The sequence below is a fragment of the Rhinopithecus roxellana genome, chromosome 2 (genome assembly GCF_007565055.1).
Source record: "Rhinopithecus roxellana isolate Shanxi Qingling chromosome 2, ASM756505v1, whole genome shotgun sequence".
NCBI lineage: Eukaryota > Metazoa > Chordata > Mammalia > Primates > Cercopithecidae > Rhinopithecus > Rhinopithecus roxellana.
Window position 1 is genome coordinate 135,776,949 of NC_044550.1, and position 25,724 is coordinate 135,802,672.

The 25,724-nt window shown below is 47.0% G+C and overlaps 1 protein-coding gene across 19 annotated transcripts in view; it reads right to left on the bottom strand.

Moving 5' to 3' along the window:
- The window catches only part of PIGG (phosphatidylinositol glycan anchor biosynthesis class G), a 75,981-nt gene extending 55,946 nt beyond the window's left edge, over positions 1-20,035 (bottom strand). For 12 of the 19 annotated variants that reach the window (XM_030920821.1, XM_030920811.1, XM_030920780.1 and 9 more), the window contains exons 1-6: positions 19,732-20,021; positions 18,611-18,816; positions 11,363-11,572; positions 9,688-9,876; positions 8,474-8,615; positions 549-761 (exon numbers count right to left, since the gene is read on the bottom strand). In XM_030920821.1, the coding sequence (XP_030776681.1) occupies positions 549-761; positions 8,474-8,615; positions 9,688-9,876; positions 11,363-11,572; positions 18,611-18,816; positions 19,732-19,885 (1,114 nt within the window). In that variant the 5' untranslated portion in view covers positions 19,886-20,021. Of the gene's footprint in view, positions 1-548; positions 762-8,473; positions 8,616-9,687; positions 9,877-11,362; positions 11,573-18,039; positions 18,113-18,610; positions 18,817-19,481 lie in introns of all 19 variants that reach the window. The other 7 variants (XM_030920785.1, XM_030920882.1, XM_030920841.1 and 4 more) reach the window with 4 other exon arrangements.
- Positions 20,036-25,724: the final 5,689 nt, after the last annotated feature.

The window sequence follows — 25,724 nt, forward strand, 5'->3', positions numbered from 1 at the left end:
CGCTACCATGCCCGGCTAATTTTTGTATTTTTAGTAGAGATGGGGTTTCACTGTGTTGGTCAGGCTGGTCTTGAACTCCTGAATTCATGATCCGCCCGCCTCGGCCTCCCAAAGTGCTGGGATCACAAGTGTGAGCCACCAGGCCCGGCCCTGTTTATTCTTTTCCTAAGGTACTCATCATCACTGGCCATCGATCACTTCCTTTTCTCTCCTCCCTCTGGAAGTTTCCAAGAGGGCAGAGCCTCTTACCGCTCAATGATCTGTCTCCAGTGCCTGTAACAGCCTCTCATTCATAACAAGATCCTGGTAAATAGCTGTTGAATGAATAAATTTATGAAAGAACTTTAATTAGATAACTGCCTCAAAGGGTGTTGCTAATAGTGATGGTTAAAAGTTCTAAGAAAACAGAAGCACAGTCTGTATAATCAAAGAGTAGTGATGAAAAAATATTCCTGACAAACTGCATAACCACAGAAAGACATTGGAGAAACACGACTCAGTGGAAACACACAGCTCTGACAGAGTTCGGAAAAGACAAGTTGACTGACCTTTTTCATATGACGGTACATTCTCTTGCAACAGTTTACTAAGCTGCACTGTATTCAAATGTAAAAATCTCAACTGCTCTCTCATTGGTCTTCCTTCCACCACCGGGAATAGAAGGCTCCCTACGCTGTCTTTCGGAATCGGCAAACCAAGTGCTATCGCCAGGGTCGCGGCCACATCCGTCTGTTGGACATGCTTTGGATGTCGGATATCACCTAGAAAAAAGGAAACATTTTAAGTAACAGACTTCTAGAAAGTGTAAGATGGTAGTCATTCTTGAATTAGACCTTCTACAACATGAGCCAAATGATCCGTCTCTTCACACCATTCAACACAGAACCATACAGGAATCACCTCGCTGCTTGCTGTGTCGATACAGTTACAGAATCCATTCTACGCCAGGGGCGGTGTCTTTCCTTCAGTAGCCTGCAATAGGCTGGGAGAGAGACGCATGCGAGGAATTCCATAGAGTGAGGCTATGGAGCACAGGCTGAACACAGAGGAAGCAGGTGGTCCAGCAGACATGGAGGGACCGTCACTTTGGCAAGGTCAACAGCCAACCGAGAATGAAGTGAGGCTGGGATCGCTGACAGCCCGGCCCCTCTGGATGCGGAGAATCCCACACTCTGCCCTCTATGAGCACACATGCCGTTGCTCATGGAGAAAATGAACCCTTCACGGCTCCGGAGCAGCTGTGGGTGCTTCTATAGGGGAGCACAGAATGAGGCAGGTTCAGCTGGGCCAGGTGTTCTGATCAACTCGGACAAGCTGGACATCTGCCTGTTGGCTAAAGCTCAATCCCCAACAGTGAGTGGTTACCCTCCCATCTCCTTGCAAGAATGGCTGTGATGGTCGGGCGCGGTGGCTCAAGCCTGTAATCCCTGCACTTTGGGAGGCCGAGACGGGCAGATCACGAGGTCAGGAGATCGAGACCATCCTGGCTAATACGGTGAAACCCCATCTCTACTAAAAAATACAAAAAACTAGCCAGGCGAGGTGGTGGGCACCTGTAGTCCCAGCTACTCGGGAGGCTGAGGCAGGAGAATGGCATAAACCCAGGAGGCGGAGCTTGCAGTGAGCTGAGATCCGGCCACTGCACTCCAGCCCGGGCGACAGAGCGAGACTCCGTCTCAAAAAAAAAAAAAAAAAAAAAAAGGGCTGTGATGTCAGCACAATGGGCCTAGGCCACTGCTCTGCCACCATCCACTGATTTCGAAGGAGACACTCAACTTGGTTGGAGTGTTTTCATCTGTAACGACAGCAAACAGCTCCATACCCCAGAAGTTCAATGCACACCTACAAGGCGCTGAGAGGCCATAGGACAGGTGGTGTGTGAGGTGTCTTTAGATACTCAGGTGTGAGTCTGTGGAGGTTTTACTTTGATTGTGGTAATTTTTTGTTGTAGGGAGTTTTTAATTTGGTCAAATTTATTAATCAGGTCTTGGCCAACTCTCTCATGATGGCTTCTAGGTCATGCTTAGAAAGAACCTTCCACTCCAGTGTGGCTGTTTTCTTCCAGTACTTCTTTCTTCTAGTATTTTCTTACATTAAGTGCTTTGAGCTGACACAAAAAATAAAACACAAAAACAAACCCACCTGAAATTGCTTTTGACCCTCATACTGGTAGTGGCAGTGCTGGCATTGTTATTCTGAGACTGTTGCGTGTCTATTGTGGGAAAAAGCCAATGAGTCATTATGTGATATTCTAAATCTATCGTATCTGGAGTTGTTGACAACCAAGATTCTAAACTTAGGGAGAAGAAAGTACAGATGTGAGACCTAAGAAATCAATTTTACGGTTTTGAAGGTGAATCAATATAAACAAAAGATCATTTTGTCTTAAAACAATCTCTTCTTTCTGTCTAGAAACAATGACCAACCACTCAGAGCTGGCACTGGTAGCTCTGAGACAGTGGTCTTGAAATACCACTTTCCACTAAAAAGAAGCAGGGCATCCTGGAGAAATCGCTGACTGCAGGTCTCAAGAAGGAAATGCACATGAGTAAACCGTAGTAAACCAAAGAGTTTTGGGGCTGGGGACCTAGAGATTTACAGAGACTTAAGAGACACATAAACAAATCACAATGTATGGTCTTACTTGTAGCCTGATTCAAACAAGCTGAAACACTTAGAGAGAGAGAGAGAGAGAGACATATCTTCAAGGGATGAACACTGGTGATATTAAGGAATTAACACTATCTTAAAAATGTGATAAGGACATGAAGATTATGGGGGTAAAGAACATGTATCTTTTAGAGGTCTGCTTCCAAATGATAAAGGAGAAGGGAAATGAGTGTGAGCACAGATGAAAGAAGATTGGCTATAACTGGCCAATAACTGGTGAAGCTAGACTAGGGGGTTTATCATACTACTGTGACTACTGGTCTACGTCTAAAATTTTCCATACTATAGGCTTTTAAAGGCTTTGATCTGGATTGATATTGTTGTAAAGAATAAGGCAGACAGTCTGCATTACCTTTTTCCAGAAGCTCAGCCAGGGGTACCAGCATCATTTATCGAGCACCATGTCTTTTCTGCACTAATCTGAGATGCCACCTTCATCACCAAATCCCCAGATCCACTGAGGTCTATTTCTGGCCTCTTGATTTTGCATATTTGACTGGTTTGTGACCAGTTCTTGCCTGCACAAACTATTTTAATAACTGTAATTCTGAAATACAAACACAGGGTAGGCCTGTGGATTGCACCCCACCAACGATGAGGGGCCATGAAGGAAGTTCCAGCACTTCAGAAAACCCTTCCCACAGCCCAGCAGCATCCTTTCACCGCCGGTCTCTACCTCCACTGGCTCGCCTGCAGAGTCCTCAACATTCAATCCACAAGTGATAAAACACCCACTAGGTGCCAGGCACCACTGCAGGCTTGGGGGACAGAACAACAATAGGGTCAAACATTCTAGTAGCAAGAGGCCGAAAAAACAACAGACCTGCTCTGCCCTCTGTGGATGTCCACGAACAGGCATGCTCTCCTTCCCAAACCCCTTGACTCTGGAGCAGCCAGACCTGTGCTGCCCACACGGGGAGGTCAGCACTCTGGGGATGGGCAGTGGCGGGCTGAGTGTCTCTGAAGTCACTCACTCCACAATCCAAAACTGCTTATTTTGAAAATAATAAACACCTTAACATTTATTTTTATTAACATAAAACGAAAATTTATATGCACTTTTTTTTTTTTTTGAGACGGAGTCTCGCCCTGTCGCCCAGGCTGGAGTGCAGTGGCCAGATCTCTGCTCACTGCAAGCTCCGCCTCCCGGGTTCACGCCATTCTCCTGCCTCAGCCTCTGGAGTAGCTGGGACTACAGGCGCCCGCCACCTCGCCCGGCTAGTTTTTTGTATTTTTTTAGTAGAGACGGGGTTTCACCGTGTTAGCCAGGACGGTCTCGATCTCCTGACCTTGTGATCCGCCCGTCTCGGCCTCCCAAAGTGCTGGGATTACAGGCTTGAGCCACCGCGCCCGGCCAACATGCATTTTTAAGATAAAAATCCTTCAGAACTATAGGGAATAGTGTTAAGAGTAGCTCCATGAACTTACTCATCAATGAAACAAGCATAAATGGTAAAAATTTTAAAAATCACCACTACCACCGTTCACAGTCTCTGGAAATTGTCTAGGGGTACACAACAAATGAAGAAATCTTTATTCAAGAAAATCCAGTAGGCCTTGGTAAGAAGCATAAGAGTCTGTAACCCTTGAACCGTGTCCCGCTCCATCCCTCCCCCTCCTAGCCCAGTGGGACAGAAACTCTCCTGTGGTGGGTGCAGCCCAGAACACAGAGCTCCCTTTCCCCCAGTTCCGGATGGAGGGCTGGTTATACGATCTCCCTCTCATCTCCCCCAGTTCCCGACAGAGGATTATGCGATCTCCTTCCCATCTCCCCCTGCTCTTCTTTCCCTCGTCAAATATCAATAAAGAGATAGAAATTATTATTATTATTTTTAGACGGAGTCTCACTCTATTGCCAGGCTGGAGTGCAGTGGCACAATCTCGGCTCACTGCAACCTCTGCCTCCCGGGTTCAAGCGATTCTCCTGCCTTAGTGTCCTGAGTAGCTGGGATTACAGGCACCCACTACCACGTCTAGCTAATTTTTGCACTTTTAGTAGAGACAGGTTTCATCATGTCAGTCAGGCAGTCTCGAACTTCTGACCTTGTGATCCACCCGCCTCGGCCTCCCAAAGTGCTGAGATTACAAGAGTGAGCCACCGCACCCGGCCAGAAATTATTCTTTAAAAAGCATCAAATGAAACTCTGGAGTTAAAAAAATATGATAACTGTTGGGAGGCTGAGGCGGGCAGATCACAAGGTCAGGAGTTTGAGATCAGCCTGGCCAATACTGTGAAACCCTGTCTCTACTAAAAATATAAAAATTAACCAGGCATGGTGGTGGACGTCTGTAATTCCAACTACCTGGGAGGCTGAGGCAGAAGAATAGCTCGAACCCAGGAGGCGGAGGTTGCAGTGAGCTGAGATCGTGCCACTCCAGCCTGGGTGACAGAGCAAGACTCCATCTCAAAAAAGATAACTGAAACAGAAAATTCACTAAAGGGGTTTAACAATAGACCTGAGGCCGGGCGTGGTGGCTCACGCCTGTAATCCCAGCACTTTGGGAGGCCGAGGTAGGCGGATCACAAGGTCAGGAGATCGAGACCACTGTCTCTACTAAAAATACAAAAAATTAGCCGGGCGCGGTGGCGGGCACCTGTAGTCCCGGTTACTCAGGAGGCTGAGGCAGGAGAATGGCATGATCCTGGGAGGCGGAGCTTGCAGTGAGCCGAGATCGCGCCACTGCACTCCAGCCAGGGGACAGAGCCAGACTCCATCTCAAAAAAAAAAAAACAACAATAGACTTGAACTGGCAGAAGAAAGAACCAGCAATTTAAAGATAGATCAATAGAGATTATGCAATTTAAAGAATAGAGAGAACATTTTCCAAATTTGATGAAACACATCAACCTACACATGCAAGCTCAATGAACTCCAAGTTGAGTAAATATAAAATACAGATACATTATAGCAAAAATGCTAAAAGAAAAAAAATGGGAAACCCAATCAGATTTAAGAGTTGACTTTTCATCAGAAACCATTGAGGCCAGAAGGCAGTGTGACAGCATATTCAAAATGCTGAGAGAAAAAAATAGCCAACGCAGTCCTACAGTCAGCAAAACTCTCTTTCCAAAAAGCAGACAAAATAGACATCCCAAATTTTTTCTAAAACAAAAAATTCTTTGCTAGCAAATCTGCTAGCAAGAAATACTAAAAGAAATTCTTCAGGCTGAAAGCCAGTGACTCCAGATCAAATTTCAGATACATAAAAAAGCAAAGAGCATCAGTAAAGGTAATTACATAATTACGAAAGATAGTATAAAAGCATTTTCTTCTTTCCTCTCCTGATTTAAAAGCAATTATATAAAACCATACCTATACAATTATGCCATCAGTTTATAACATACAGAAAAGCGACATATTTGATAACAACAGCACAGAGGTGGCAGGTGGGGACACGCTATACTGGAGTAAGAAAATAACAACATAGGAAAATACACATCCACACAAAAAGCTATACACACATGATCACAGCATCATTATTCATCATGGGCAGAAAGTGGAAACAACCCAAAAGTCCACCAACTTCCAAACGGTCAATGGACGTGTTAAATCCATGCAACGGAAGACTACTGAAGAACAAAAGAAATGAAGTCTTTTGCTTTTTTTTTAAGACGGGAAGTTTCACTCCTGTCGCCCAGGCTGGAGTGCAATGGCACGATCTCGGCTCACTGCAACCTCCGCCTCCTGGGCTCAAGTGATTCTCCTGCTTCAGCCTCCTGAGTAGCTGGGATTACAGGCATGCACCACCACACCCAGCTAATTTCGTATTTTTAGTAGACACAGGGTTTCTCCATGTTGGTCAGGCTGGTCTCCAACTCCTAACCTCAGGTGACCCGCCTGCCTCGGCCTCCCAACGTGCTGGGATTACAGGAGAGAGCCACCACGCCCAGCCTAGAAATGAAGTCTTGATACATGCTGTAACTATGAACCTGGAAAAACACTATCCTACATGAAAGAGGCCATGCACATGAGACCACATGGTTCCATTTATACAAAACATGCAGAAGAGGCAAATCTACAAAGATGATGATTACCTAGGGTTGGGGGAGGGAGAGAAAACTAGGCTGGGGAAGAGGAAGGCGGCTGCAGAACAGTATGGGGTTTCTTTCTGAGGTGAGGAAAATGACGTAAAATTGACTGTGATGATGGTGGCCCAACGCTGTGAGTACACCAGAGTACAGTCCTGGCTCATGAAACGGGCACGATGAGAATAAAGAAAACACAACATAACCAACTCTCAAGACTGAAGCTGGGGGCCGGCGCAGTGGCTCAAGCCTGTAATCCCAGCACTTTGGGAGGCCGAGACGGGCGGATCACGAGGTCAGGAGATTGAGACCATCCTGGCTAACACGGTGAAACCCCGTCTCTACTAAAAAATACAAAAAACAAGCCGGGCGAGGTGGCGGGCGCCAGCTACTCGGGAGGCTGTGGCAGGAGGATGGTGTAAACTCGGGAGGCGGAGCTTGCAGTGAGCAGAGATCCGGCCACTACACTCCAGCCTGGGCGACAGAGCGAGACTCCGTCTCAAAAAAAAAAAAAAGACTGAAGCTGGTGATGAGTTTTGCATGTGCAGGCAGCCTGCACGCATGCAGCCGCCCCCACCATTCCCAGCTCTGCCAGGTCAGACATTCAAGATGAAGAAGCTTCATAAATAGATGGAAGAGGTCAGGTAGAGATGCTTCCCCAATGAACTCTCACTTCAGCGAAAGGGCTGTTCATTCAGCAGGTATTTGCTGGCAACTGTCATGTGCCAGGCAATGTTTCAGGCTCATGGTGGGCAAAACAGACATGGTCCTGTCCTCATCTGGCTTCAAGTGTAATGTGGAGGCAGATGTTATATGAATCCCATAAATAAACAAAACCCATCAATAAGTCTGCAGTGATAAACCATGCCAAGAACGATGAATGGGGACAGCTAGAGAGATCAAGCTGACCGGTGCGGGGCCTATCCATGGCATTTACAACCACAGAGGCAGATGAGACCGTATCTCCAGGGCGAACGCAGAACGAAACAGGAAGGCAGTCCGGTAGAAAAGACCAGGGAAAGGAAACTAGCTAGCAAAGGAGAGAAAAAGAGGAAAACCAGAAAGCTGTGAGGTCCCAGACGCTACGGGACCAGCAGCGCTAAGGGTGCTGAAGGGTCAGTGACAGCAGCGCCCGAAAGGGTCTGCTGTGCTTGACGGCACTGCAGAAATAACCGCTGAGCTCACCATGAGTACGTGAAGCGTGGCAGCAGAAGCCAGGCGCAAGCGGAAGGTAGGCCGCCGACGGGACAGCAAGGCCGACGGCCGCAAGGGCAGAGTGGGTAGGCTGGCGGCTGAGTCAGGGCACAGGTCAAAGTGGGGTGTGTGTGTGTTTGGGGCGTGTCTGAATATTGACAGATGGGGCCTCTGTCTGTCCTGCTCTGGCTGGGTCCCATGACTCTTGCTGACACTGCTGTTCAATAGATGGTTTTCAATAACGCAAACTTTTTAAATAGCCGAGGTAGTCACGTTTCCTTCAGTTCACACGTGCTGTCCAGATGTCTGAGCTACTGGCAGTTTTTCTCGACAGTTCCAGATATCTAGGCAGCAACACTCATACAACAAAATTCTGACGAAGAATATTTGCATGTTAAGGATTAGGGGAAGGAATGTAACTTCAGATCCCGAAAGCCTTTTGCCCCATTACTTTTCATTCTCACATTGCTCGGGGACTTCAACCTTATGGAGCTTTTAAAAAATAGGTTTTCAAAATTAAAACCAGACTATAGAAAACAAATATAATACAGTTTCCAAATGTTAACATTCCTAAATTCTTACCAGGTTTCCTTTCAAACGCAGAACTGATTAAGATCAGAGGTGTATTCACTTCCTCCATGGAGGAGGCCCCGTGACTTCCTGTTTCAGACATGCCATGGTCACCACAGAGAACCAGCAAATTGGGTAAAGGCGTCTCTCTCTCCTATGAGGCAAGGGAAAAATATTTCAACTGCATTCAGACTGAAGAGAGCACATCATCTCAAGAAGACAAGTTTCGGTTTTAGCTTTACGGAGTTGTAGCTCTTTCTCAATGAATTAGATTTTTTTTCCCCTATGAGCTCATAGCCAGATCACAGGGTCACAGTCAAATAACGTCATAAATGAAGTCCACAGCGTTGTGCGCAGCTCATGGAGCACAGCAGGTTGCATTTCTGACCTCTGATGGCAGAGGATTTGTATTTGGTTTCTGTCTTTGCCACTGCCGAGCTGTGAGACTCTGGACACATTCTACTCTGTGCCTTCGTCGCCTCATCTGTCAAATGGAATCTCTTCCACAGGACTCCGGTGAGAACACAACACACAGCACAAGGCAAGAGCTCTGAGCCACTTGGGGGCACCTGTCACGCTTCTCTGCCCCTGGGGCGGCAGCCACACAGCCTTTGCTGCTCCGGGACAAGCCAGGCAGGCTGTGTCTGACCCTCACTGCTGCTCCTCCACCTGGAACACTTGTGCACAGACCACAACGTCTGCCCCTCCCTCCAAGTCTCTGCTCACCCTGCACACATCTTCAGAGAAGGCTTCTCTCAACATGCTGTTGAAAGCCCCTCCTCCTGCCCTCTGAGTTTCTGCAGCACCCATCACTTCCTCACATACTTATTTACTCATGTTTCTTGTTAGTCTCTCCTGGCTAGAACATGAGCTTCACGAGGGATTATCGATGTTTCACTGATGCACCAAATGCATGGACAGAAAGAGTGACACAGAACAGAGTGACACAGAACAGAAAGAGTGACACAGGTCTTCAGGAGGTATTAGTTGAATGAATGCACACATGGGTAGGACTGAGAGCTGCCGTTCTGCAGGGCTGCTGGAAGACAGAGTCAGTGCAGTGGACGCTGAGACAGTGCTGCCGTGGCATGCGGCCCCTGGCTGGCAGACTGATGGTGGACATTCGCACAGGCACCCCGAATTCACTCAGGCAGTTGTATTTATTCTAGGGAATAACCACGTGAGACCACATCACCACACAGTGCGCGACGGACGGCAAGCCTCACCTTCGACTGCAGCGAGGTGTGGATCTTCATCAGCATGCTGTCCATCTCGCTCAGCTTGTGCCCAATCAGGGGGCTGTTGGGCCCTGAAATGTGGCCAATGTGGTCCAGCCCCAGGTAGTGGAGGATCAACATGTCCCAATCTCCTCTTTTTAATACTTTATCCAAATGCCTCGTGACATTATTATCCACCTTTGAAGGGGAAACACATGTATAAACAGTTCACCTGATTTCCCTGGATCTTCACTCCCCGGGGAAAAGGCAACAGTCATCTTAAAACCTAGGGGTTTATTCAGGTTAACAGGATTTGGGTGAGTTGAAAGACAACAAAATCTATGTCATTAAAAATAAATAAATAGGCAGGACACAGCAGCTCACACCTGTCATCTCAACACTTGAGGAGGCTGAAGGGGGAAGACTGCTCGAGGCCATGAGTTCAGGACCAGCCTGGGCAACATAGCAAGACCCCACGTCTATAATAAATAAATGAACATTAGCATTAGATTAAGCTTTCGCTAATACTGTTTTTATGTTTCTAGGCTATGGATCGAAGATATTATACAGATAATTTAAATGAGCAAGGGTTGTTCTGACAAAAATATTTTTCTGTGGGATCACTGCTGAGCTTGATGGGCATAACTAAAGGTGAGCAAATGGGCAAGTTAAATAGATCCCAAGTTGTCACGAGGTAACTAAGGGCAACGGGCAGTTAATTAAAGACAGGACAGTACCCAGAGTTGAAGTAACCAGCAGGACAGTGAAGCTGAGCGCACCTGCATGTGTCCTACAAGAAAGCTGTTCTTGGAGGGAAAAAGACACAGCACTCAGTGATCACATTTACTTCTGAAATAAACACATCATGGAGGAGAGATGAGCAGTTGATCAGCCCTAGACAGAGCTGTCAGCCTGGTGAGCCCTGACTCCTCAGCTAGCTCATCTCCTTCCCACTAAAAAAATCTCCCATGAAGAGAAGTGTTTCTCAATGATGCCATATACAGTCAGGAAAACTCAGTCATTACTGAAAAGTAACTGTTGAAAAGCGCCCCACTGTGGAACAGGATAGGACTGCAGATGTTCCACAAGGCCCAGCCATCTAGGAGGTGAAGGTGGCTAGACCCCAGGCCAGGAAGGTGTGCTGGTGTGCTCCTGCCTCAGCCCCAGGGCCTGCTTTCTAACGTGCGGGTCTAATCTTTGTTGGAAAAACTCCAGGAAAATCCCCTCAAGGCCGGGCCCCACTCAGTCCACCACCTGCCCTCAGGGCACGATGAGGCTCTGCTTACAGCAGAACCAACAGGGTGTGGAGTCCTATAGCTCTGCCATACGCAGAGGCTACCAGCCTGTTCTGCCCACCTGGGGAGTCCCCACTCACCCATCACAACTCGGCTCAGACGGCCCCTTGGCTGTGTCACCCTTCCTGATACTCTCTGCCCCTCAGTGGCACTCAGCTGTTCTAAGGTCTGGGTTCCATAAAACTCTGCTCACACCTGCTTCAGGTTTGTATTTCTGGGTTGTCAACTGAATACGTAAGTGAATATTTTTTACAACTGTCCATAGTACTCCCCATAAATTAATAAAACCAAATACAAAATAGTATCATCTCTCACTAAGCAATGGTGATGCCAGGCTCTATCTAGTATGATATTCTAGTACGATTTATTTTCTTATTTTAAAAACTGACCTCTGTGTAATCTGACACAAAAAACGAGGTTGTTCCATCATATTCCGCAAAATGCTTTGGGAATAATTTCACCCAGGTTTCATCTCCATAAAAGATGATTCTTTTTCCAGCTGTTTTTGCTTGTCTTATCACACTGTCCTCCAGCAGCGCAGGAGAATTGAGGTTCCTGACGACATCGACAAAGCCAGGGAGGCTCCCCGTCATCAATGCCTTCAGTAAGAAAACGCAAGAATTAGACCACTGAATCCAAAACCGGAGCACGAAAAGGGCACTGAAGATTTTTTTTTTTTGAGACAGGGTCTCCCTCTGCTGCTCAGGATGGAGTTGCAGTCACACAATCATGGATCACTGCAGCTTTGAACTCCTGGGCTCAAGCGGTCCTCCCACCGTGGCCTCCCAAGCGGCAGGGACCACAGATGTGCGGTACCACACTCGGCTTTTTTTTTTTTTTTGGGTAGATACAGGGTCTCGCTATGTTGCCCAGGCTGGTCTGAAGATCATTTTATGGATAAAATACGTGAGCATAAAGCTAGGGTATCCCTAGTACTGGTGGCTGGGTCAATGTTAGGACAGTAATTAGGGTAAAGAAGAGAAAGTGGCACATAGATTCTGGTAAAAAACTGTAAACTCGGCTGGGCGCGGTGGCTCAAGCCTGTAATTCCAGCACTTTGGGAGGCTGAGACGGGCGGATCACGAGGTCAGGAGATCGAGACCATCCTGGCTAACATGGTGAAACCCCGTCTCTACTAAAAAAATACAAAAAACTAGCCGGGCGAGGTGGCGGGCACCTGCAGTCCCAGCTACTCAGGAGGCTGAGGCAGGAGAATGGCGTAAACCCGGGAGGCAGAGCTTGCAGTGAGCCGAGATCCGGCCACTGCACTCCAGCCTGGGTGACAGAGTGAGACTCCGTCTCAAAAAAAAAAAAAAAAAAAAAAAAAAAAAAAAAAAAACCTGTTAACTCAATAATAATAAAGATAACCATATTAAAGGACATTCATGGCTCATAATAATCTTTCCAGCTGATAAGAGGTTAAAGGAGGTGGCTAGGGATAGCGAGACAACAGCAACAGCCAGAGAAGCAGCTATGGGTTCGTGACATAGCTGAAGCAAATGGCAAAGTGAGGTATACATTAAAAACATTAACCTGTGTATTCAAAGCCTCTGCCAGGTTCCCAATTAAGATTCAAATCTCCATGTGACAAGCAAAGTCCATACGACTCCTAACAATCCAGCAATTCCAACGTCTACCTTTGAGTGGAAAACCAGGATGAAACCAGTCCTAAAGCATGAACTTTCAACAATTTGCACACTGAACTGGGCCAGGGAGGCCAGTGGGATAGTCTCTTCTGCTCCCGCCCTCAATGTTGCATCATATTTTCTGGGAGGGGTGGGGGGGTGACATGTCCTTATACCCTTCTGATAATAGAATTGAGTCAAGAATTTCCCTGATTTTAGCATAGAACCTAAGAGGCCATCGTAATGGGTAACAGATCTCTGTGATTTAGAGTTATACAGCCACCCCAGCCAGCACTGGCATCCTGCAACCTGTGCAATGAAAATAAACAGGAACCTGGATAACACCAGCAGGTGAAATAGTTTTAACAAGACATCTTTAACGGTAAATAAATGCAAGTACGAATTATCCAGACTTCTGGAATGCCACGGGGAGCTCAGCAAAATCTCTCCCCCAGGAGCAATAATAAAACTGGATGAAACTGTCAAAAGCAACCATTTTAGTACTTTGGAAATTCACCAAAATTATAGAACAGATTGAGAAGAGCTTATTTAAGAAAAAAAACGGAATCTCAGTAAGAACAGCAAGTGCCATGGTGTTTCCACACAGGGCGGCTCCCACCTCCCTCCTTTCCAGCTGCATGCTGCAGCAGCCACCGAGAAGCCTCGCACCCAGGGAGGTTAGGAAAACACATCAGGGTGCTGAAGCACAACCTCTGACCAACCACTGGCTGACCACTAAGCGATGTGGAGCCCCGGCTTCGCTCCTGAGGCTTCCGGAGCCTCAGGAAGACAGGCTTAAAAATAAAAACAAGAGGCCGGGCGCGGTGGCTCAAGCCTGTAATCCCAGCACTTTGGGAGGCCGAGACGGGCGGATCACGAGTTCAGGAGATCGAGACCATCCTGGCTAAGCCGTTGAGACCCCGTCTCTACTAAAAACTACAAAAAACTAGCTGGGCGAGGTGGTGGGCGCCTGTAGTCCCAGCTACTCGGGAGGCTGAGGCAGGAGAATGGCGTGAACCCGGGAGGCGGAGCTTGCAGTGAGCTGAGATCTGGCCACTGCACTCCAGCCTGGGTGACAGAGCGAGACTCCGTCTCAAAATAAATAAATAAATAAATAAATAAATAAATAAATAAATAAATAATTAAATAAAAACAAGAATTTAAATACCAAAAGAACCAAAAGACCTAAGTGAAGACATCAGGTGCCGCATGCTGCCGGGGAGATAGACTGCAGAAGTGGTTTAGGAAGTCACTATACAAACAACCAAAATAACCCTAACAGCCACCAACATTCCTAGGGTGGGGTTAGAATTGAGCTGAGGTGGGGTGTGCCTGGATATACACATTTGTTAAATTCTGTACGTCCAAAAATGTAATTGTATAAAAATTACATTTCAATAAAGTTATTTTTTAAAACGTGAGCCTCTCTCACCCCAAAATCCCACTCTTTAAAAGGCAGCCAATTACTCTTGGTGAGTATCCTTTTAGACTCTTTTCTGTGTGTGTGTGTGTGCATGCGTGCATGTATAAAATCACAAATACATGAAGGTACATATTTTTTACCAAAATGGTAGCAAACTATACAAATTAGTCTCAAACTTCTTCAATTAATAACATACCATGAACCTCTTTACCTAGGGAACATTTTTTTTTTTTTTTTTTTTTTTGAGAAGGAGTCTCGCTCTGTCACCCAAGCTGGAGTGCAGTGGCCGGATCTCAGCTCACTGCAAGCTCTGCCTCCCGGGTTTATGCCATTCTCCTGCCTCAGCCTCCCAAGTAGCTGGGACTACAGGCGCCCGCCACCTCGCCCGGCTAGTTTTTTGTATTTTTTTAGTAGAGACGGGGTTTCACCATGTTAGCCAGGATGGTCTCGATCTCCTGACCTTGTGATCCGCCCGCCTCAGCCTCCCAAAGTGCTGGGATTACAGGCTTGAGCCACCGCGCCTGGCCTACCTAGGGAAAATTTAAAGTGGTCTCTACCCTCTTTAAAAATATCAGTGGGAACCCAAGCTAGTGTGAGGACAAGGGGGGTGCCTTATAAAAGTCACAAAAGAATGGATGAAAACAGAAAACTTTTATATTGTCAAGATGTTGTAAACAAAGTCAACTAACATGATAAACTGAAACAATTATTGACGGTGGACATGACATACAAGATGTAACATCCATGATGTATAAAGAGGTTTGGATCAAGGAGCGACAGTCCTGTGGAAACTGGGCGGAGTACGTAACAGAATCCACCAAGCAAGAAAGCGGAATGGCCAGAAAACATGTGCAGATTCTGGACTAGTAATCAGAGCAGGGTAAATAGAACAACCCATAAGCCAGTTTTTTTTTTTATCATATTGTGAAAATTTAAAGATGGATGATCTCTACCCCGCACAAGAAATGAGGTGAACAGGTGCTCTTGAAATACCGTGGGTGTGAATACAGGTTGACTGAGCCAGTATCTCCAGGGCCACCACCGTCGTCCAGGCTGCTGTGGGCTCCAATCTGAACTATTATAAATGCCCTAGCACCTTTTCTTGCCCAAATCCCATCTGGACACAAATCAGATCTTGCTACACTACTCTTTTTTTTTTTTTTTTTTGAGACGGAGTCTCGCTCTGTCGCCCGGGCTGGAGTGCAGTGGCCGGATCTCAGCTCACTGCAAGCTCCGCCTCCCGGGTTTTACGCCATTCTCCTGCCTCAGCCTCCCGAGTAGCTGGGACTACAGGCGCCCGCCACGTCGCCCGGCTAGTTTTTTGTATTTTTTAGTAGAGAGGGGGTTTCACCGTGTTAGCCAGGATGGTCTCGATCTCCTGACCTCGTGATCTGCCCGTCTCGGCCTCCCAAAGTGCTGGGATTACAGGCTTGAGTCACCGTGCCCGGCCTACACTACTCTTTAAAACCCTTCCGTAGTTTTCCCTCTGCTGGGTTTGAACACCGAACGCCATCGCCCAGAGCCTCGAGGCTCTGTGCAGCCTCACTCCCATTTACCTCTTCATCCTCATATAGGCCCCCTTTTGTGTTCCCTTGCCCTTCATCCACAGGTCACACGCAGCTCACACAGAAAAGAGTCTAAAAGGATACTCACCAAGAGTAACTGGCTGCCTTTTAAAGAGTGGGATTTTGGGGTGAGAGAGGCTCACATTTTTAAAAATAACTTCATTGAAATGTAATTTTTATACAATTACATTTTTGGACGTACAGAATTTAACAAATGTGTATATCCAGGCACACCCCACCTCAGAGGGGATCTGGCATCCCCTCATCCCAGAAAGTGTGCAGGCAGTGAGTGGGCTGCACTCACAGTCCTAGGAAATCTAAGGGAAAGCTCAGGTCTGTCAATCAATGCCGGCTATTATGACTAGAAAGTGCTTGAAGAATTAAAAGGCATTCAAAAATGAGTTACAGGACTTTAAAACAAAGCTGCTGCAGGGTCTTAGCAAGTGAAAGCCCACTGGACACGTCAGGGTTGGCGGCTGGTTGCAAATGTATCAACCCCAGGAGATGCTCTGAGCCCTTTCTCGGACTGGAGGCAGGGCAGGGGACACTTTCCTCAACCAACACTGCCCAACCTACCAAACTCCAGAGCTGTACAATCCTAACTCCAGTATGGGCTTTCTGTTCTAGCTCCTCCCTGATGGGGAAATAAGGAGCAAGAATCCTCAAAGGACTGAAAACGAAACAAAACACTAGCTCTGGGGTGAGGCTCCCCAGCAAAGGTGAAATAAAACCAATAAGCTGGAGACACAGGCGCCACGAACCACAGTGCCAACGTGCTGGTCTGAATAGAACCTGGAGCCTGCACAATCACTTACACATTTCTCAAATCTGCCTGTTAAATCTTTAAAAAAAAAAAAAAAAAAAAAAAAAAAAAAAAAAAAAAAAGGGAGAAAAGCGTTCCTTCCACACTTCTGAGAGAGCAGATAAAGAAATTGGTGTTCCTGGCCGGGCGTGGTGGCTCAAGCCTGTAATCCCAGCGCTTTGGGAGGCCGAGACGGGCGGATCACGAGGTCAGAAGATCGAGACCATCCTGGCTAACATGGTGAAACCCCGTCTCTACTAAAAAATACAAAAAACTAGCCGGGTGAGGTGGCGGGCGCCTGTAGTCCCAGCTACTCCAGAGGCTGAGGCAAGAGAATGGCGTAAACCCGGGAGGCGGAGCTTGCAGTGAGCTGAGATCCGGCCACTGCACTCCAGCCCGGGCGACAGAACGAGACTCCGTCTCAAAAAAAAAAAAAAAAAAAAAAAAAAAGAAATTGGTGTTCCTGAAGATCAGGCACCTGGATGTCTCTTTCAGATTCCCACGGCTAGTTTCAGCAGAACGGCACAAACGGAGTGCTGTGATCAAAGGTGCCTGCCCCCTCCTTCATTCTCCCTCACCTCCCGCTCCATTCCTTCCAGAGCAGTTGTCACTGTCTGAAACGATCTTCATTGATTCATATTTTACTGATTTTCTATTCCTCCAATTAGAAAGTAGGCTCCATGAGGACAATGCTGTCTTGTTCTTCACTGCATCCCTCCTGTCTAGAACAGCGTGTCACATAGTACATGCTCAATAAATATTGCTGAATGAAGGTCCCATCACATTGAAATGTGGCAGAGAGTAAAACATTCAAGGAAAGAGTCAGTGAGCGATATGGCACTGTGCTTCCTCCAGTCTCAGACTGCTTTCATCCAGCGAGCATTCGCTGAGCATCGACAACTGGGGCTGCCCCCAAGCCTTCAATCAGCAAGCAGCTCCTTCTCACCAAGTAACAAGGTGTCACACCATCAACCACACAGCGAAGGCTCCGTCAGAGACTTTATGCCACACTCACATGCGATACACTCACAAACACAATTCAACCCCTCTGCTCCTTTCTGTCCCCACCTTTATTCATCCTTCCAGTCTCAGTTTAAATGCAATTTCCTCAGCCAGGATTTCTCACCCACTAATCATCACATCCTGTTCTTTCCCATCATGCACTAACCACACTTGACAACTGCACGTTTTCTTTTTTTTTTTTTTTTGAGATGGAATCTCGCTCTATCGCCCAGGCTGGAGTGCAGTGGCCGGATCTCGGCTCACTGCAAGCTCCGCCTCCTGGGTTCACACCATTCTCCTGCCTCAGCCTCCTGAGTAGCTGGGACTACAGGCGCCCGCCACCTCACCCGGCTAGTTTTTTTGTATTTTTAGTAGAGACGGGGTTTCACTGTGTTAGCCAGGATGGTCTCGATCTGACCTCGTGATCCACCCGCCTCGGCCTCCCAAAGTGCTGGGATGACAGGCGTGAGCCACCGCGCCCGGCCCAGCTGCATGTTTTCATATGCTCCTTTGTTGAGTGAGTGTGTATCTAAAGGCTAAAAGCTACATGAAGGGAGAGATACTATTTTTTCCCCCGATTGTATACCCATTAAAATATCACCACATAGTAGTTCCTCAAAAGTTTTTGAGTCAATCAATAAAGGCTTACTTTTTCTCTTTACCCATGGTTCTCTTGGGAAACACACTATGTATTTCAAAGCTGCTGTCAATAGGCTGGACACCTGAAGGATATGGTGGAAACAGTGGTAATTGTCGAGGCAGATCATACCAACTGGATCATTATGTATACTGGTGGATACTTTTGGAGAAGTCACATTTAACTTACCTGGGTTTGCTTTCCTATCTATAAGATCTAGAGACTGAACTAGATCAGCTCTAAAGGCTCCTTCTAAGATTGCAAATGACCCAGTGGCAATTAAAGAAGAAAGCGGGTTACCAAGAATGGTATATCTTGGGGTAGGTTAGCCTGGGTGATCTTGCTGTAAATCTTTTATACTTCCCACGAAGCATGAGCTTTGGCTACTTGACAAGAGGTACAAATCATGGGTCTCAGTTCTGTCCTGTGTGAGGCTCCTTCAGCATTCCATTGCCCCAGCCAACTGATAGCACAAAATTTCCACCTTCTTAAAATTGCAACTCCAAGCCAAAGACTACAGCGGCCCCCTCTAAATCTTCAAAAGAGCCAAACCATGATTCATAAAACATTAAGGCCAGCTTACCTTGATTCGAGGCATAGTAACTGTAGGTGGCTTTGCTTCAGCCACAAAACTGTGAGATGCTCCTTTTTCCACAAGATAAGTTGTGTAGGGCATAAATTTCACACCCTTTGATCCAAACACAAAATCATCTCTCAAGGCATCTATCAGAACAATAACAACTTTACTGAAGAGAGGTGATGGCAGCGTGGTCCAGTTAGAACTGGCTCCTAAGTGTTTGAAAGAAAAAAAGGAAATTGAACTTTAAACTTTCCTAAGCATTCAAGCACCTCCACAATCTAGCTTCTACCTACTTCTCCAGCACACATCCTGCCATATCTATATAACCAAACCCAAAAGGAGGCGACTTGTACTTGGTAGGTAGTGCTGCGGGGAAAGGACGGGGGTTAACAGGAGTAATCTCAGGGACCCACAGTAGTAAGCAGTTAATTATCCTTAGTATGGTGAGGAGTACCAGGGCAGGGGAATCCCTACGTAAGCGTCCTGGGATGGGACATTTAGGGAGCTTGACCTAAAACGCAGAGCTGCAAGAATGGGATGGCTGGGTGTTTATATACTGCGTTTCATGGTCAGCGGCTGGTGTGTGCAGTGGTCCAGAACCAGGGCGCCTTTACTTGCTGTATGTGGCTGGGTAGATGAAGACTAGGAAGGGGCCTAACGCAGAAAGGCATTAGCCACGAGGCAGGGAAAACATCTTGGAGGAATGTAAGAGACCCAAACGCGAAGGGATCAGCAGGGGTCTTATCTGTAGTGTACTAGGGGGCAAAAAGGGCGCCTGGAACAGGGAGTGACCCAAAGGCTGCTCAGGAGAGGGGCGGGGGCTCTGGAAGAGTAGAGCTGGAGAGGCCGGATCCCAGGTATGGACACAGCTTACTTTGTGGTGATCAGGAAGGAAGATCGAAGTGGGGCCAGGAGAAGTGGTTGCCACAAAGTTGTAAGAATACAGAAAAGAGACGCTGGAGCGGTAAAAAAAAAAAAAAAAAAAAAAAATTCTGGGGTGGGGACCATAATGGAAGAGACCACCGGGGAGCGCCGATAAGAAATCCGAGCAGTGACGCTCAGAAAAAGGGTCTTCTAGGGGATGTGGGGTCACGGGAGCGGAGATGCCGGGGAGGGGTCCGTACCAGCCGAGGGTTCGGGCGCTGGGGGCTCTGCTCCGTGTTCCGCCCTGGCAGAGGAACGAACGGGAGCCGGGAAGAATCCCCGAAGGAAGACCGCGATCCCTAGCACCTCGATCGCTACGCAACAGGTAGCGAAAGTCCCGGAGCCCAGCCGCATCGTGGACACGCCAGGCGGGATGCGAAACCGACCCCAACTGGAGCTTCGCCCTGCTGCACCCGCGCTTCCGGCTCCAGGTAGCCGCCTCTAACCAAGAACGCCAGGCCTTACCGTCTCAGCCACAGTGACGTCACGTCCGCCGGCGGGCCACAGTGGCGCGTCACTTCCGCCGGCGCGCCAAAGTGGCGTCACGCCGGAAATACTTCCAGCGGGCAGTGCTCCAGGCTCTCTGGGGCGGCCTTCCCGGCGAGTCGGCGGTGGGCGCAGCCCATGGCGAGGTACAAGATTTAAAAAATTTTTAATTTGGAAGGCTGGGCGCAGTGGCTCACGCCTGTAATCCCAGCACTTTGGGAGGCCGATGCGGGCGGATTCACGAGGTCAAGAGATGGAGACCATCCTGGCTAACGCGGTGAAACCCCGTCTGTACTTAAACTACAAAAAATTAGCCAGGCGTGGTGGTGGCTGGCGCCTGTAGTCCCAGCTACTTAGGAGGCTGAGGCGGGAGAATGGTGTGAACCCGGGAGGTGGAGCTTGCAGTGAGCCGAGATCAGGCCACTGCACTCCTGCCTGGGCGACAGAGCGAGACTCCGTCTCACAAAAAAAAAAAAGTTTATTTGAAAATTTTATTTTTTAATCGACAGATTGTAATGGCACATATTTATGGGCACAATTTGATGTTCAGATAAATATATGTTGTCTAATTATCGAATGAGGGTAGCTTGCCCTAATACCTCACTGTTGCAGTCACCTAACCTACTATGGCGTGAGAACACCAGAGTTCGTCCTCCTCACCGTTATTTCCTGCCTACCGACCTCCCTTCCTCTCTCCCTCCCTCCTCGATCTCTAGTGACCGCTGTTCTATTCCTTGTTTCTATATCAACTTAAAAACAAAATTCAGGCCGGGCGCGGTGGCTCACGCCTGTAATCCCAGTACTTTGGGATGCCGAGGCGGGCAGATCACGAGGTCAGGAGATCGAGACCAGCCTGGCCAACACGGTGAAACCCCGTCTCTACTAAAAATACAAAAAATTAGCCGGTCGTGGTGGCGGGCGCCTGTCGTCTGAGCTAATCAGGAGGCCGAGGCAGGAGAATTGCTTGAACCCGGGAGGTGGAGGTTGCAGTGAGCTGAGATCGCGCCACTGCACTCCAGCCTGGCAACAGAGCTAGACGCCGTCTCGAAAAAAAAAAAAATTCAACCCAGTACCTCAGACAACTGGTAAATCTCTTAATGATTAGCTTTGTTTTAAAGATTCCACATGAGTGAGATCATGAGGTATTTGTCTTTCTGTGTCTGTCTGATTTTGCTTACATGATATCCTCAGGTTTATCCTGTGGATAAATGATAGGGTTGTGGCAAATGATAGGGCTGCATTATTTTATTAGAGCTGACTAGTACCCCAGTGTGTATATAAACGCATTTTCTTTGTTGTGAAAGGAAAATCTTGGGGCCTCTAAATTACTAAGCTAGGGGAAAAGTCAAGCCCGAACTGCTCAGGACAAACCTGCCTCCCATTCTATTCAAAGTCAACCCTCTGCTCACTGAGATAAATGCATATTCTGATAGCCTCCTTTCCAGAGGCTTATCAGAAACTCAAAGAATGCAACCATTTGTCTCTCACCTACCTGTGACCTGGAAGCCCCCTCCCTGCTCCAAGTTGCCCCTGTCTTTCTGGACAGAACCAATGTCCTTCTTTTTTCTTCTTCTTTTGAGATGGAGTCTCACTCTGTCGCTCAGGCTGGAGTGCAGTGGTGCGATCTCAGATCACTGCAACCTCTACCTCCCGGGTTCAAGCAATTCTCCCGTCTCAGCCTCCTGAGTAGCTGGGATTACAGGTGTGTGCCGCCCCGCACGGCTAATTTTTGTATTTTTAGTAGAGACGGGGTTTCACCATATTGGTCAGGCTGGTCTTGAACTGCTGACCTCGTGATCCGCCCTGCCTCGGCCTCCCAAAATGCTGGGATTACAGGCGTGAGCCATCGCGCTCCACCGCGCCTGGTCTTTTCTTTTTTTTTTTTTTTTTTTGAGACAGAGTCTCACTCTTACTTAGGCTGGAGTGCAGTGGTGCCATCGCAGCGCACTGCAAGCTCCGCCTCCCAGGTTCAAGCCATTCTCCTGCCTTAGCCTCCCGAGTAGCTGAGACTACAGGCGCCCGCCACCATGCCTGTCCTTTTTTTTTTTTTTTTTTTTTTTTTCAGTAGAGACGGGTTTCACCTTGTTAGCCAGGATGGTCTCCATCTCCTGGCCTCGTGATCCGCCCGCCTGGGTCTCCCACAGTGTTGGAATTACATGCGTGAGCTACCGCGCCCGGCCTGGTCTGTTCTTATACATATGACTGATAGCTCCTGACTCCCTAAACTGTATAAAAACAAGCTGTGCCCCGACCACCTTGGGCGCAGGTCGTCAGGATCTCCAGAGGCAGTGTCACGGGCGTGCATCCTTAACTTTGGCAAATAAGCCTCCCAAAATGATTAAGACTTGTCATTTTTCTCAATTGACATCTGATAAGCACTGAGATCCCGAGTGAAGGTAACCCGACCTGCAGCAGCTCGCCTATTGATCCTTGATACTGACTTGGCACCTTATTGCCCAAACTGGTAGGATGATTGCTGAAATCTGGGACCTTGTTCCTCCAGGGATCCCTGATCTTCCAACGTTTTTTGGTTGGGGGTCTGAGGTTTATTTGCTGTTGAAAAACTCCTTTTTTGGGAGTCTCCACTCACTTCCATCAAAGAAGGCAAGCCTGCCTGCTTCTGCTTTGATGGAGAGCGGTCTTCAGCTTGGGCCCCATCACTAGGTGAGAAAACTGATTTGGGATTTTGTCTTGCAAATTTGTTGTAAATGACTAAAGAACATTCACAACCAGCTGGTGTTTATTTCTGCTTCCACTTAGAGCGTTCAGAAGTCATGTATTTTGTGTGATCATTGTTAGTTTTGCTAACCTGTTCTGTTGTTTGTTTCTGTCTTGTTGGGGTGTTTTTGTGTGTTTTGGTCCTTTCCCTTATTGGATTTGACCAACTCCAAACCCTCTAGCTCATGAGTGTAGAATCTTCCCTTCTGAAGAAATAAGAGCACCTGCCTCCCCTCAGCCTTTCGGAGCATCCTCAGACAACTGAGAATCACCTGAGGGTGTCTGGGAGGAATGCTCCCTAAGACCTGCAGTGGCTCTAAATAGGTTTCCCCCTCAGAAGGACATACTTAGGGTCTAATCTCAGCTGGCAGGTGCATATAAGGAGCCGACCCCTCCTGCACCTTGAGGCTCTGACACTGTGCCAGGTGGCCGCCACAGGGGTGGACCAAACCAGTTTGGGGGGTAACAACAGTGAAAAGCTAGGTCTGCAAGCAGCATATTTTGGGTCCGACACACACCCTGACTTGGCGAAATCCGAAGGGGAACTGTAAATTATGGGAACAATGCCTCTGAAGCAGCTAAATACCCAACCCCCTACTCCCGAACACAAAAAAGGTGGTATGGTTGGGGGAGGAAAATGGCCAGCAAAAGGAAAAAGAAGAGAAAAGATTTTTTATTTTCACTACTAAAGGGATGTTATTTACGTAACGCCACCTTTTTGCCAGCCAGAGCAAACTGAAAGAGCAATGGTTGTATTTCTGAAATAGCAGCATTTTGTCCAGCCGAAATACGGTAATGAGATTTAAAAAGATTTTTTTAAAGGAGCTCAATGGTTAAAAGTCAGCTTAATTTGGCCATGTGCAGTGGCTAACACCTGTAATCCCAGCATTTTGGGAGGCCGAGGTGGGCAGATCATGAAGCCAAGAGATTGAGACCATCCTGGCCACCATGGTGAAACCCCCGTCTCTACTACAAATACAAAAAATTAGCAGGGTATGGTGGTGCGCACCTGTAATCCCAGCTACTTGGGAGGCTGAGGCAGGAGAATCACTTGAACCTGGGAGGCGGAGGTTGCAGTGAGCCGAGATCATACATCATGCCACTGCACTCCAGCCTGGCAACAGAGTGAGACTCTGTCTCAAAAAAAAAAAAAGAAGAAGAAATGGTAAACTTCCTCTAAAACTTTCCACACAAAGCTTATTTTTCCTTCTTTGTCTGCACCCGAGATCTCATGCTCAGTTTATCCATTGCTGAAATCTGTGGCAAAAGCTACCCCTGATCAAGAGACTCTGTCTCAAAAACAAAACAAAAAAAGTCAGCTTAACTAAGGCTAACATCCAAGAATTGTGTGTGTATGTGTGCGTGTTTATATTTAGAAGGTTTTCATGTGTTTGTTTTTGTTTTTTGTTTTTCTCTCCTAGGACCTTGTATTTTTTTTTTTGAGCAAGTTTTTTTTATTGTTTGTTCAGTTGACTGAATTCTGTTTTCACCTGATTTTTTTAACTAAAATAGTTACTGTAACAGGCTACTCTTGAGATTTTAAGGAAGAATGTAGTTTAGACATGCAAAAATGTCTTTGTTAAAAAAAAATTTAACTGCATTGTAAAAGCATCACATGGTCTAACCTCAAAATAATTCTCCCTTTTTCTGGAGCCCCAGGACTCAATGTGGGTTCTCCCTAGAGCTCTGAGATCCAGTAGTCCCTATCTAAATAAAATTGGTCTCCTTGTACAATCCTATGATAGATTTTTATAATTTATATTTGATTTGGCTCAAAGAAAAATAAAGCTTTCCCCCTCTAGCACTAGCAGACTTTTTCTCTATATACCTTATTATTTTATTTTATTTTATTTTTTTGAGACAGAGTCTCGCTCTGTCACCCAGGCTGGAGTGCAGTGGCGGGATCTCGGCTCACTGCAAGCTCCGCCTCCCGGGTTCACGCCATTCTTCTGCCTCAGCCTCCTGAATAGCTGGGACTACGGGCGCCCACCACCACGCCCGGCTAGTTTTTTTGTATTTTTTAGTAGGGACCGGGTTTCACCATGTTAGCCAGGATGGTCTCCGATCTCTTGACCTCGTGATCCGCCCGTCTCCGCCTCCCAAAGTGCTGGGATTACAGGCTTGAGCCGCCGCGCCCGGCCTCTCTCTATACCTTGTGATGAAAATTTGGGTGTTTGATTTTCACCAGAGTTGTTTCCTTTCTTATGCAAATTTAAGGCTACTTAGCTGACAACTGCCTGGGGTTGTGAAGCCAGTTATCCATAATCTGAAAGTCTAAAATAGGAAAAAAGTTGAATCTTTATGAATCTATAAGATGTACTTCCAGCCGCATGCAGTGGTTCACGCCTGTAATCCCAGGCCGAGGTAGGTGCATCACAAGGTCAGGAGATCAAGACCATCCTGGCTAACACAGTGTAACCTCGTCTCTACTAAAAATACCAAAAAAAAAAAAAAAAAAATTTAGCCGGGCGTGGTGGCGGGCTCCTGTAGTCCTAGCTACTCGGGAGACTGGCAGGAGAATGGCATGAACCCAGGAGGTGGAGCTTGCAGTGAGCCGAGATTGCACCACTGCACTCCAGCCTGAGTGACGGAGCGAGATACTGGCTCAAAAAAAAAAAAAAAAAAAGATGTACTTCTGTTGGCATGCCTAATATTTATTGTCTATGTATTTGTGTGTTGTCTATATAGTGTTTCACTACTGAAAACATATAAAAGAACTCTAATTAATTGGCTTAAAGAAAAATAAAAGCACTTAAATACTTTATCAGGAAAAAAGAAAAGACTAGTCAAATGCTTTTTGAAGTTTATGTAACTTAAGTAAATTCTTCAATAAATAAGCTAGCTTTCAAATTATTGGCAAAGTAATATTAGAAATGTCTTAAGAATTGCCAGCAGACTTTTTGCATTTATTAATCAAGCAATTTTATAATTATCCCTGCCAAATACTATAAGGTGTCAAAATTTGGCATAGAAGTTACAAAACTATAAA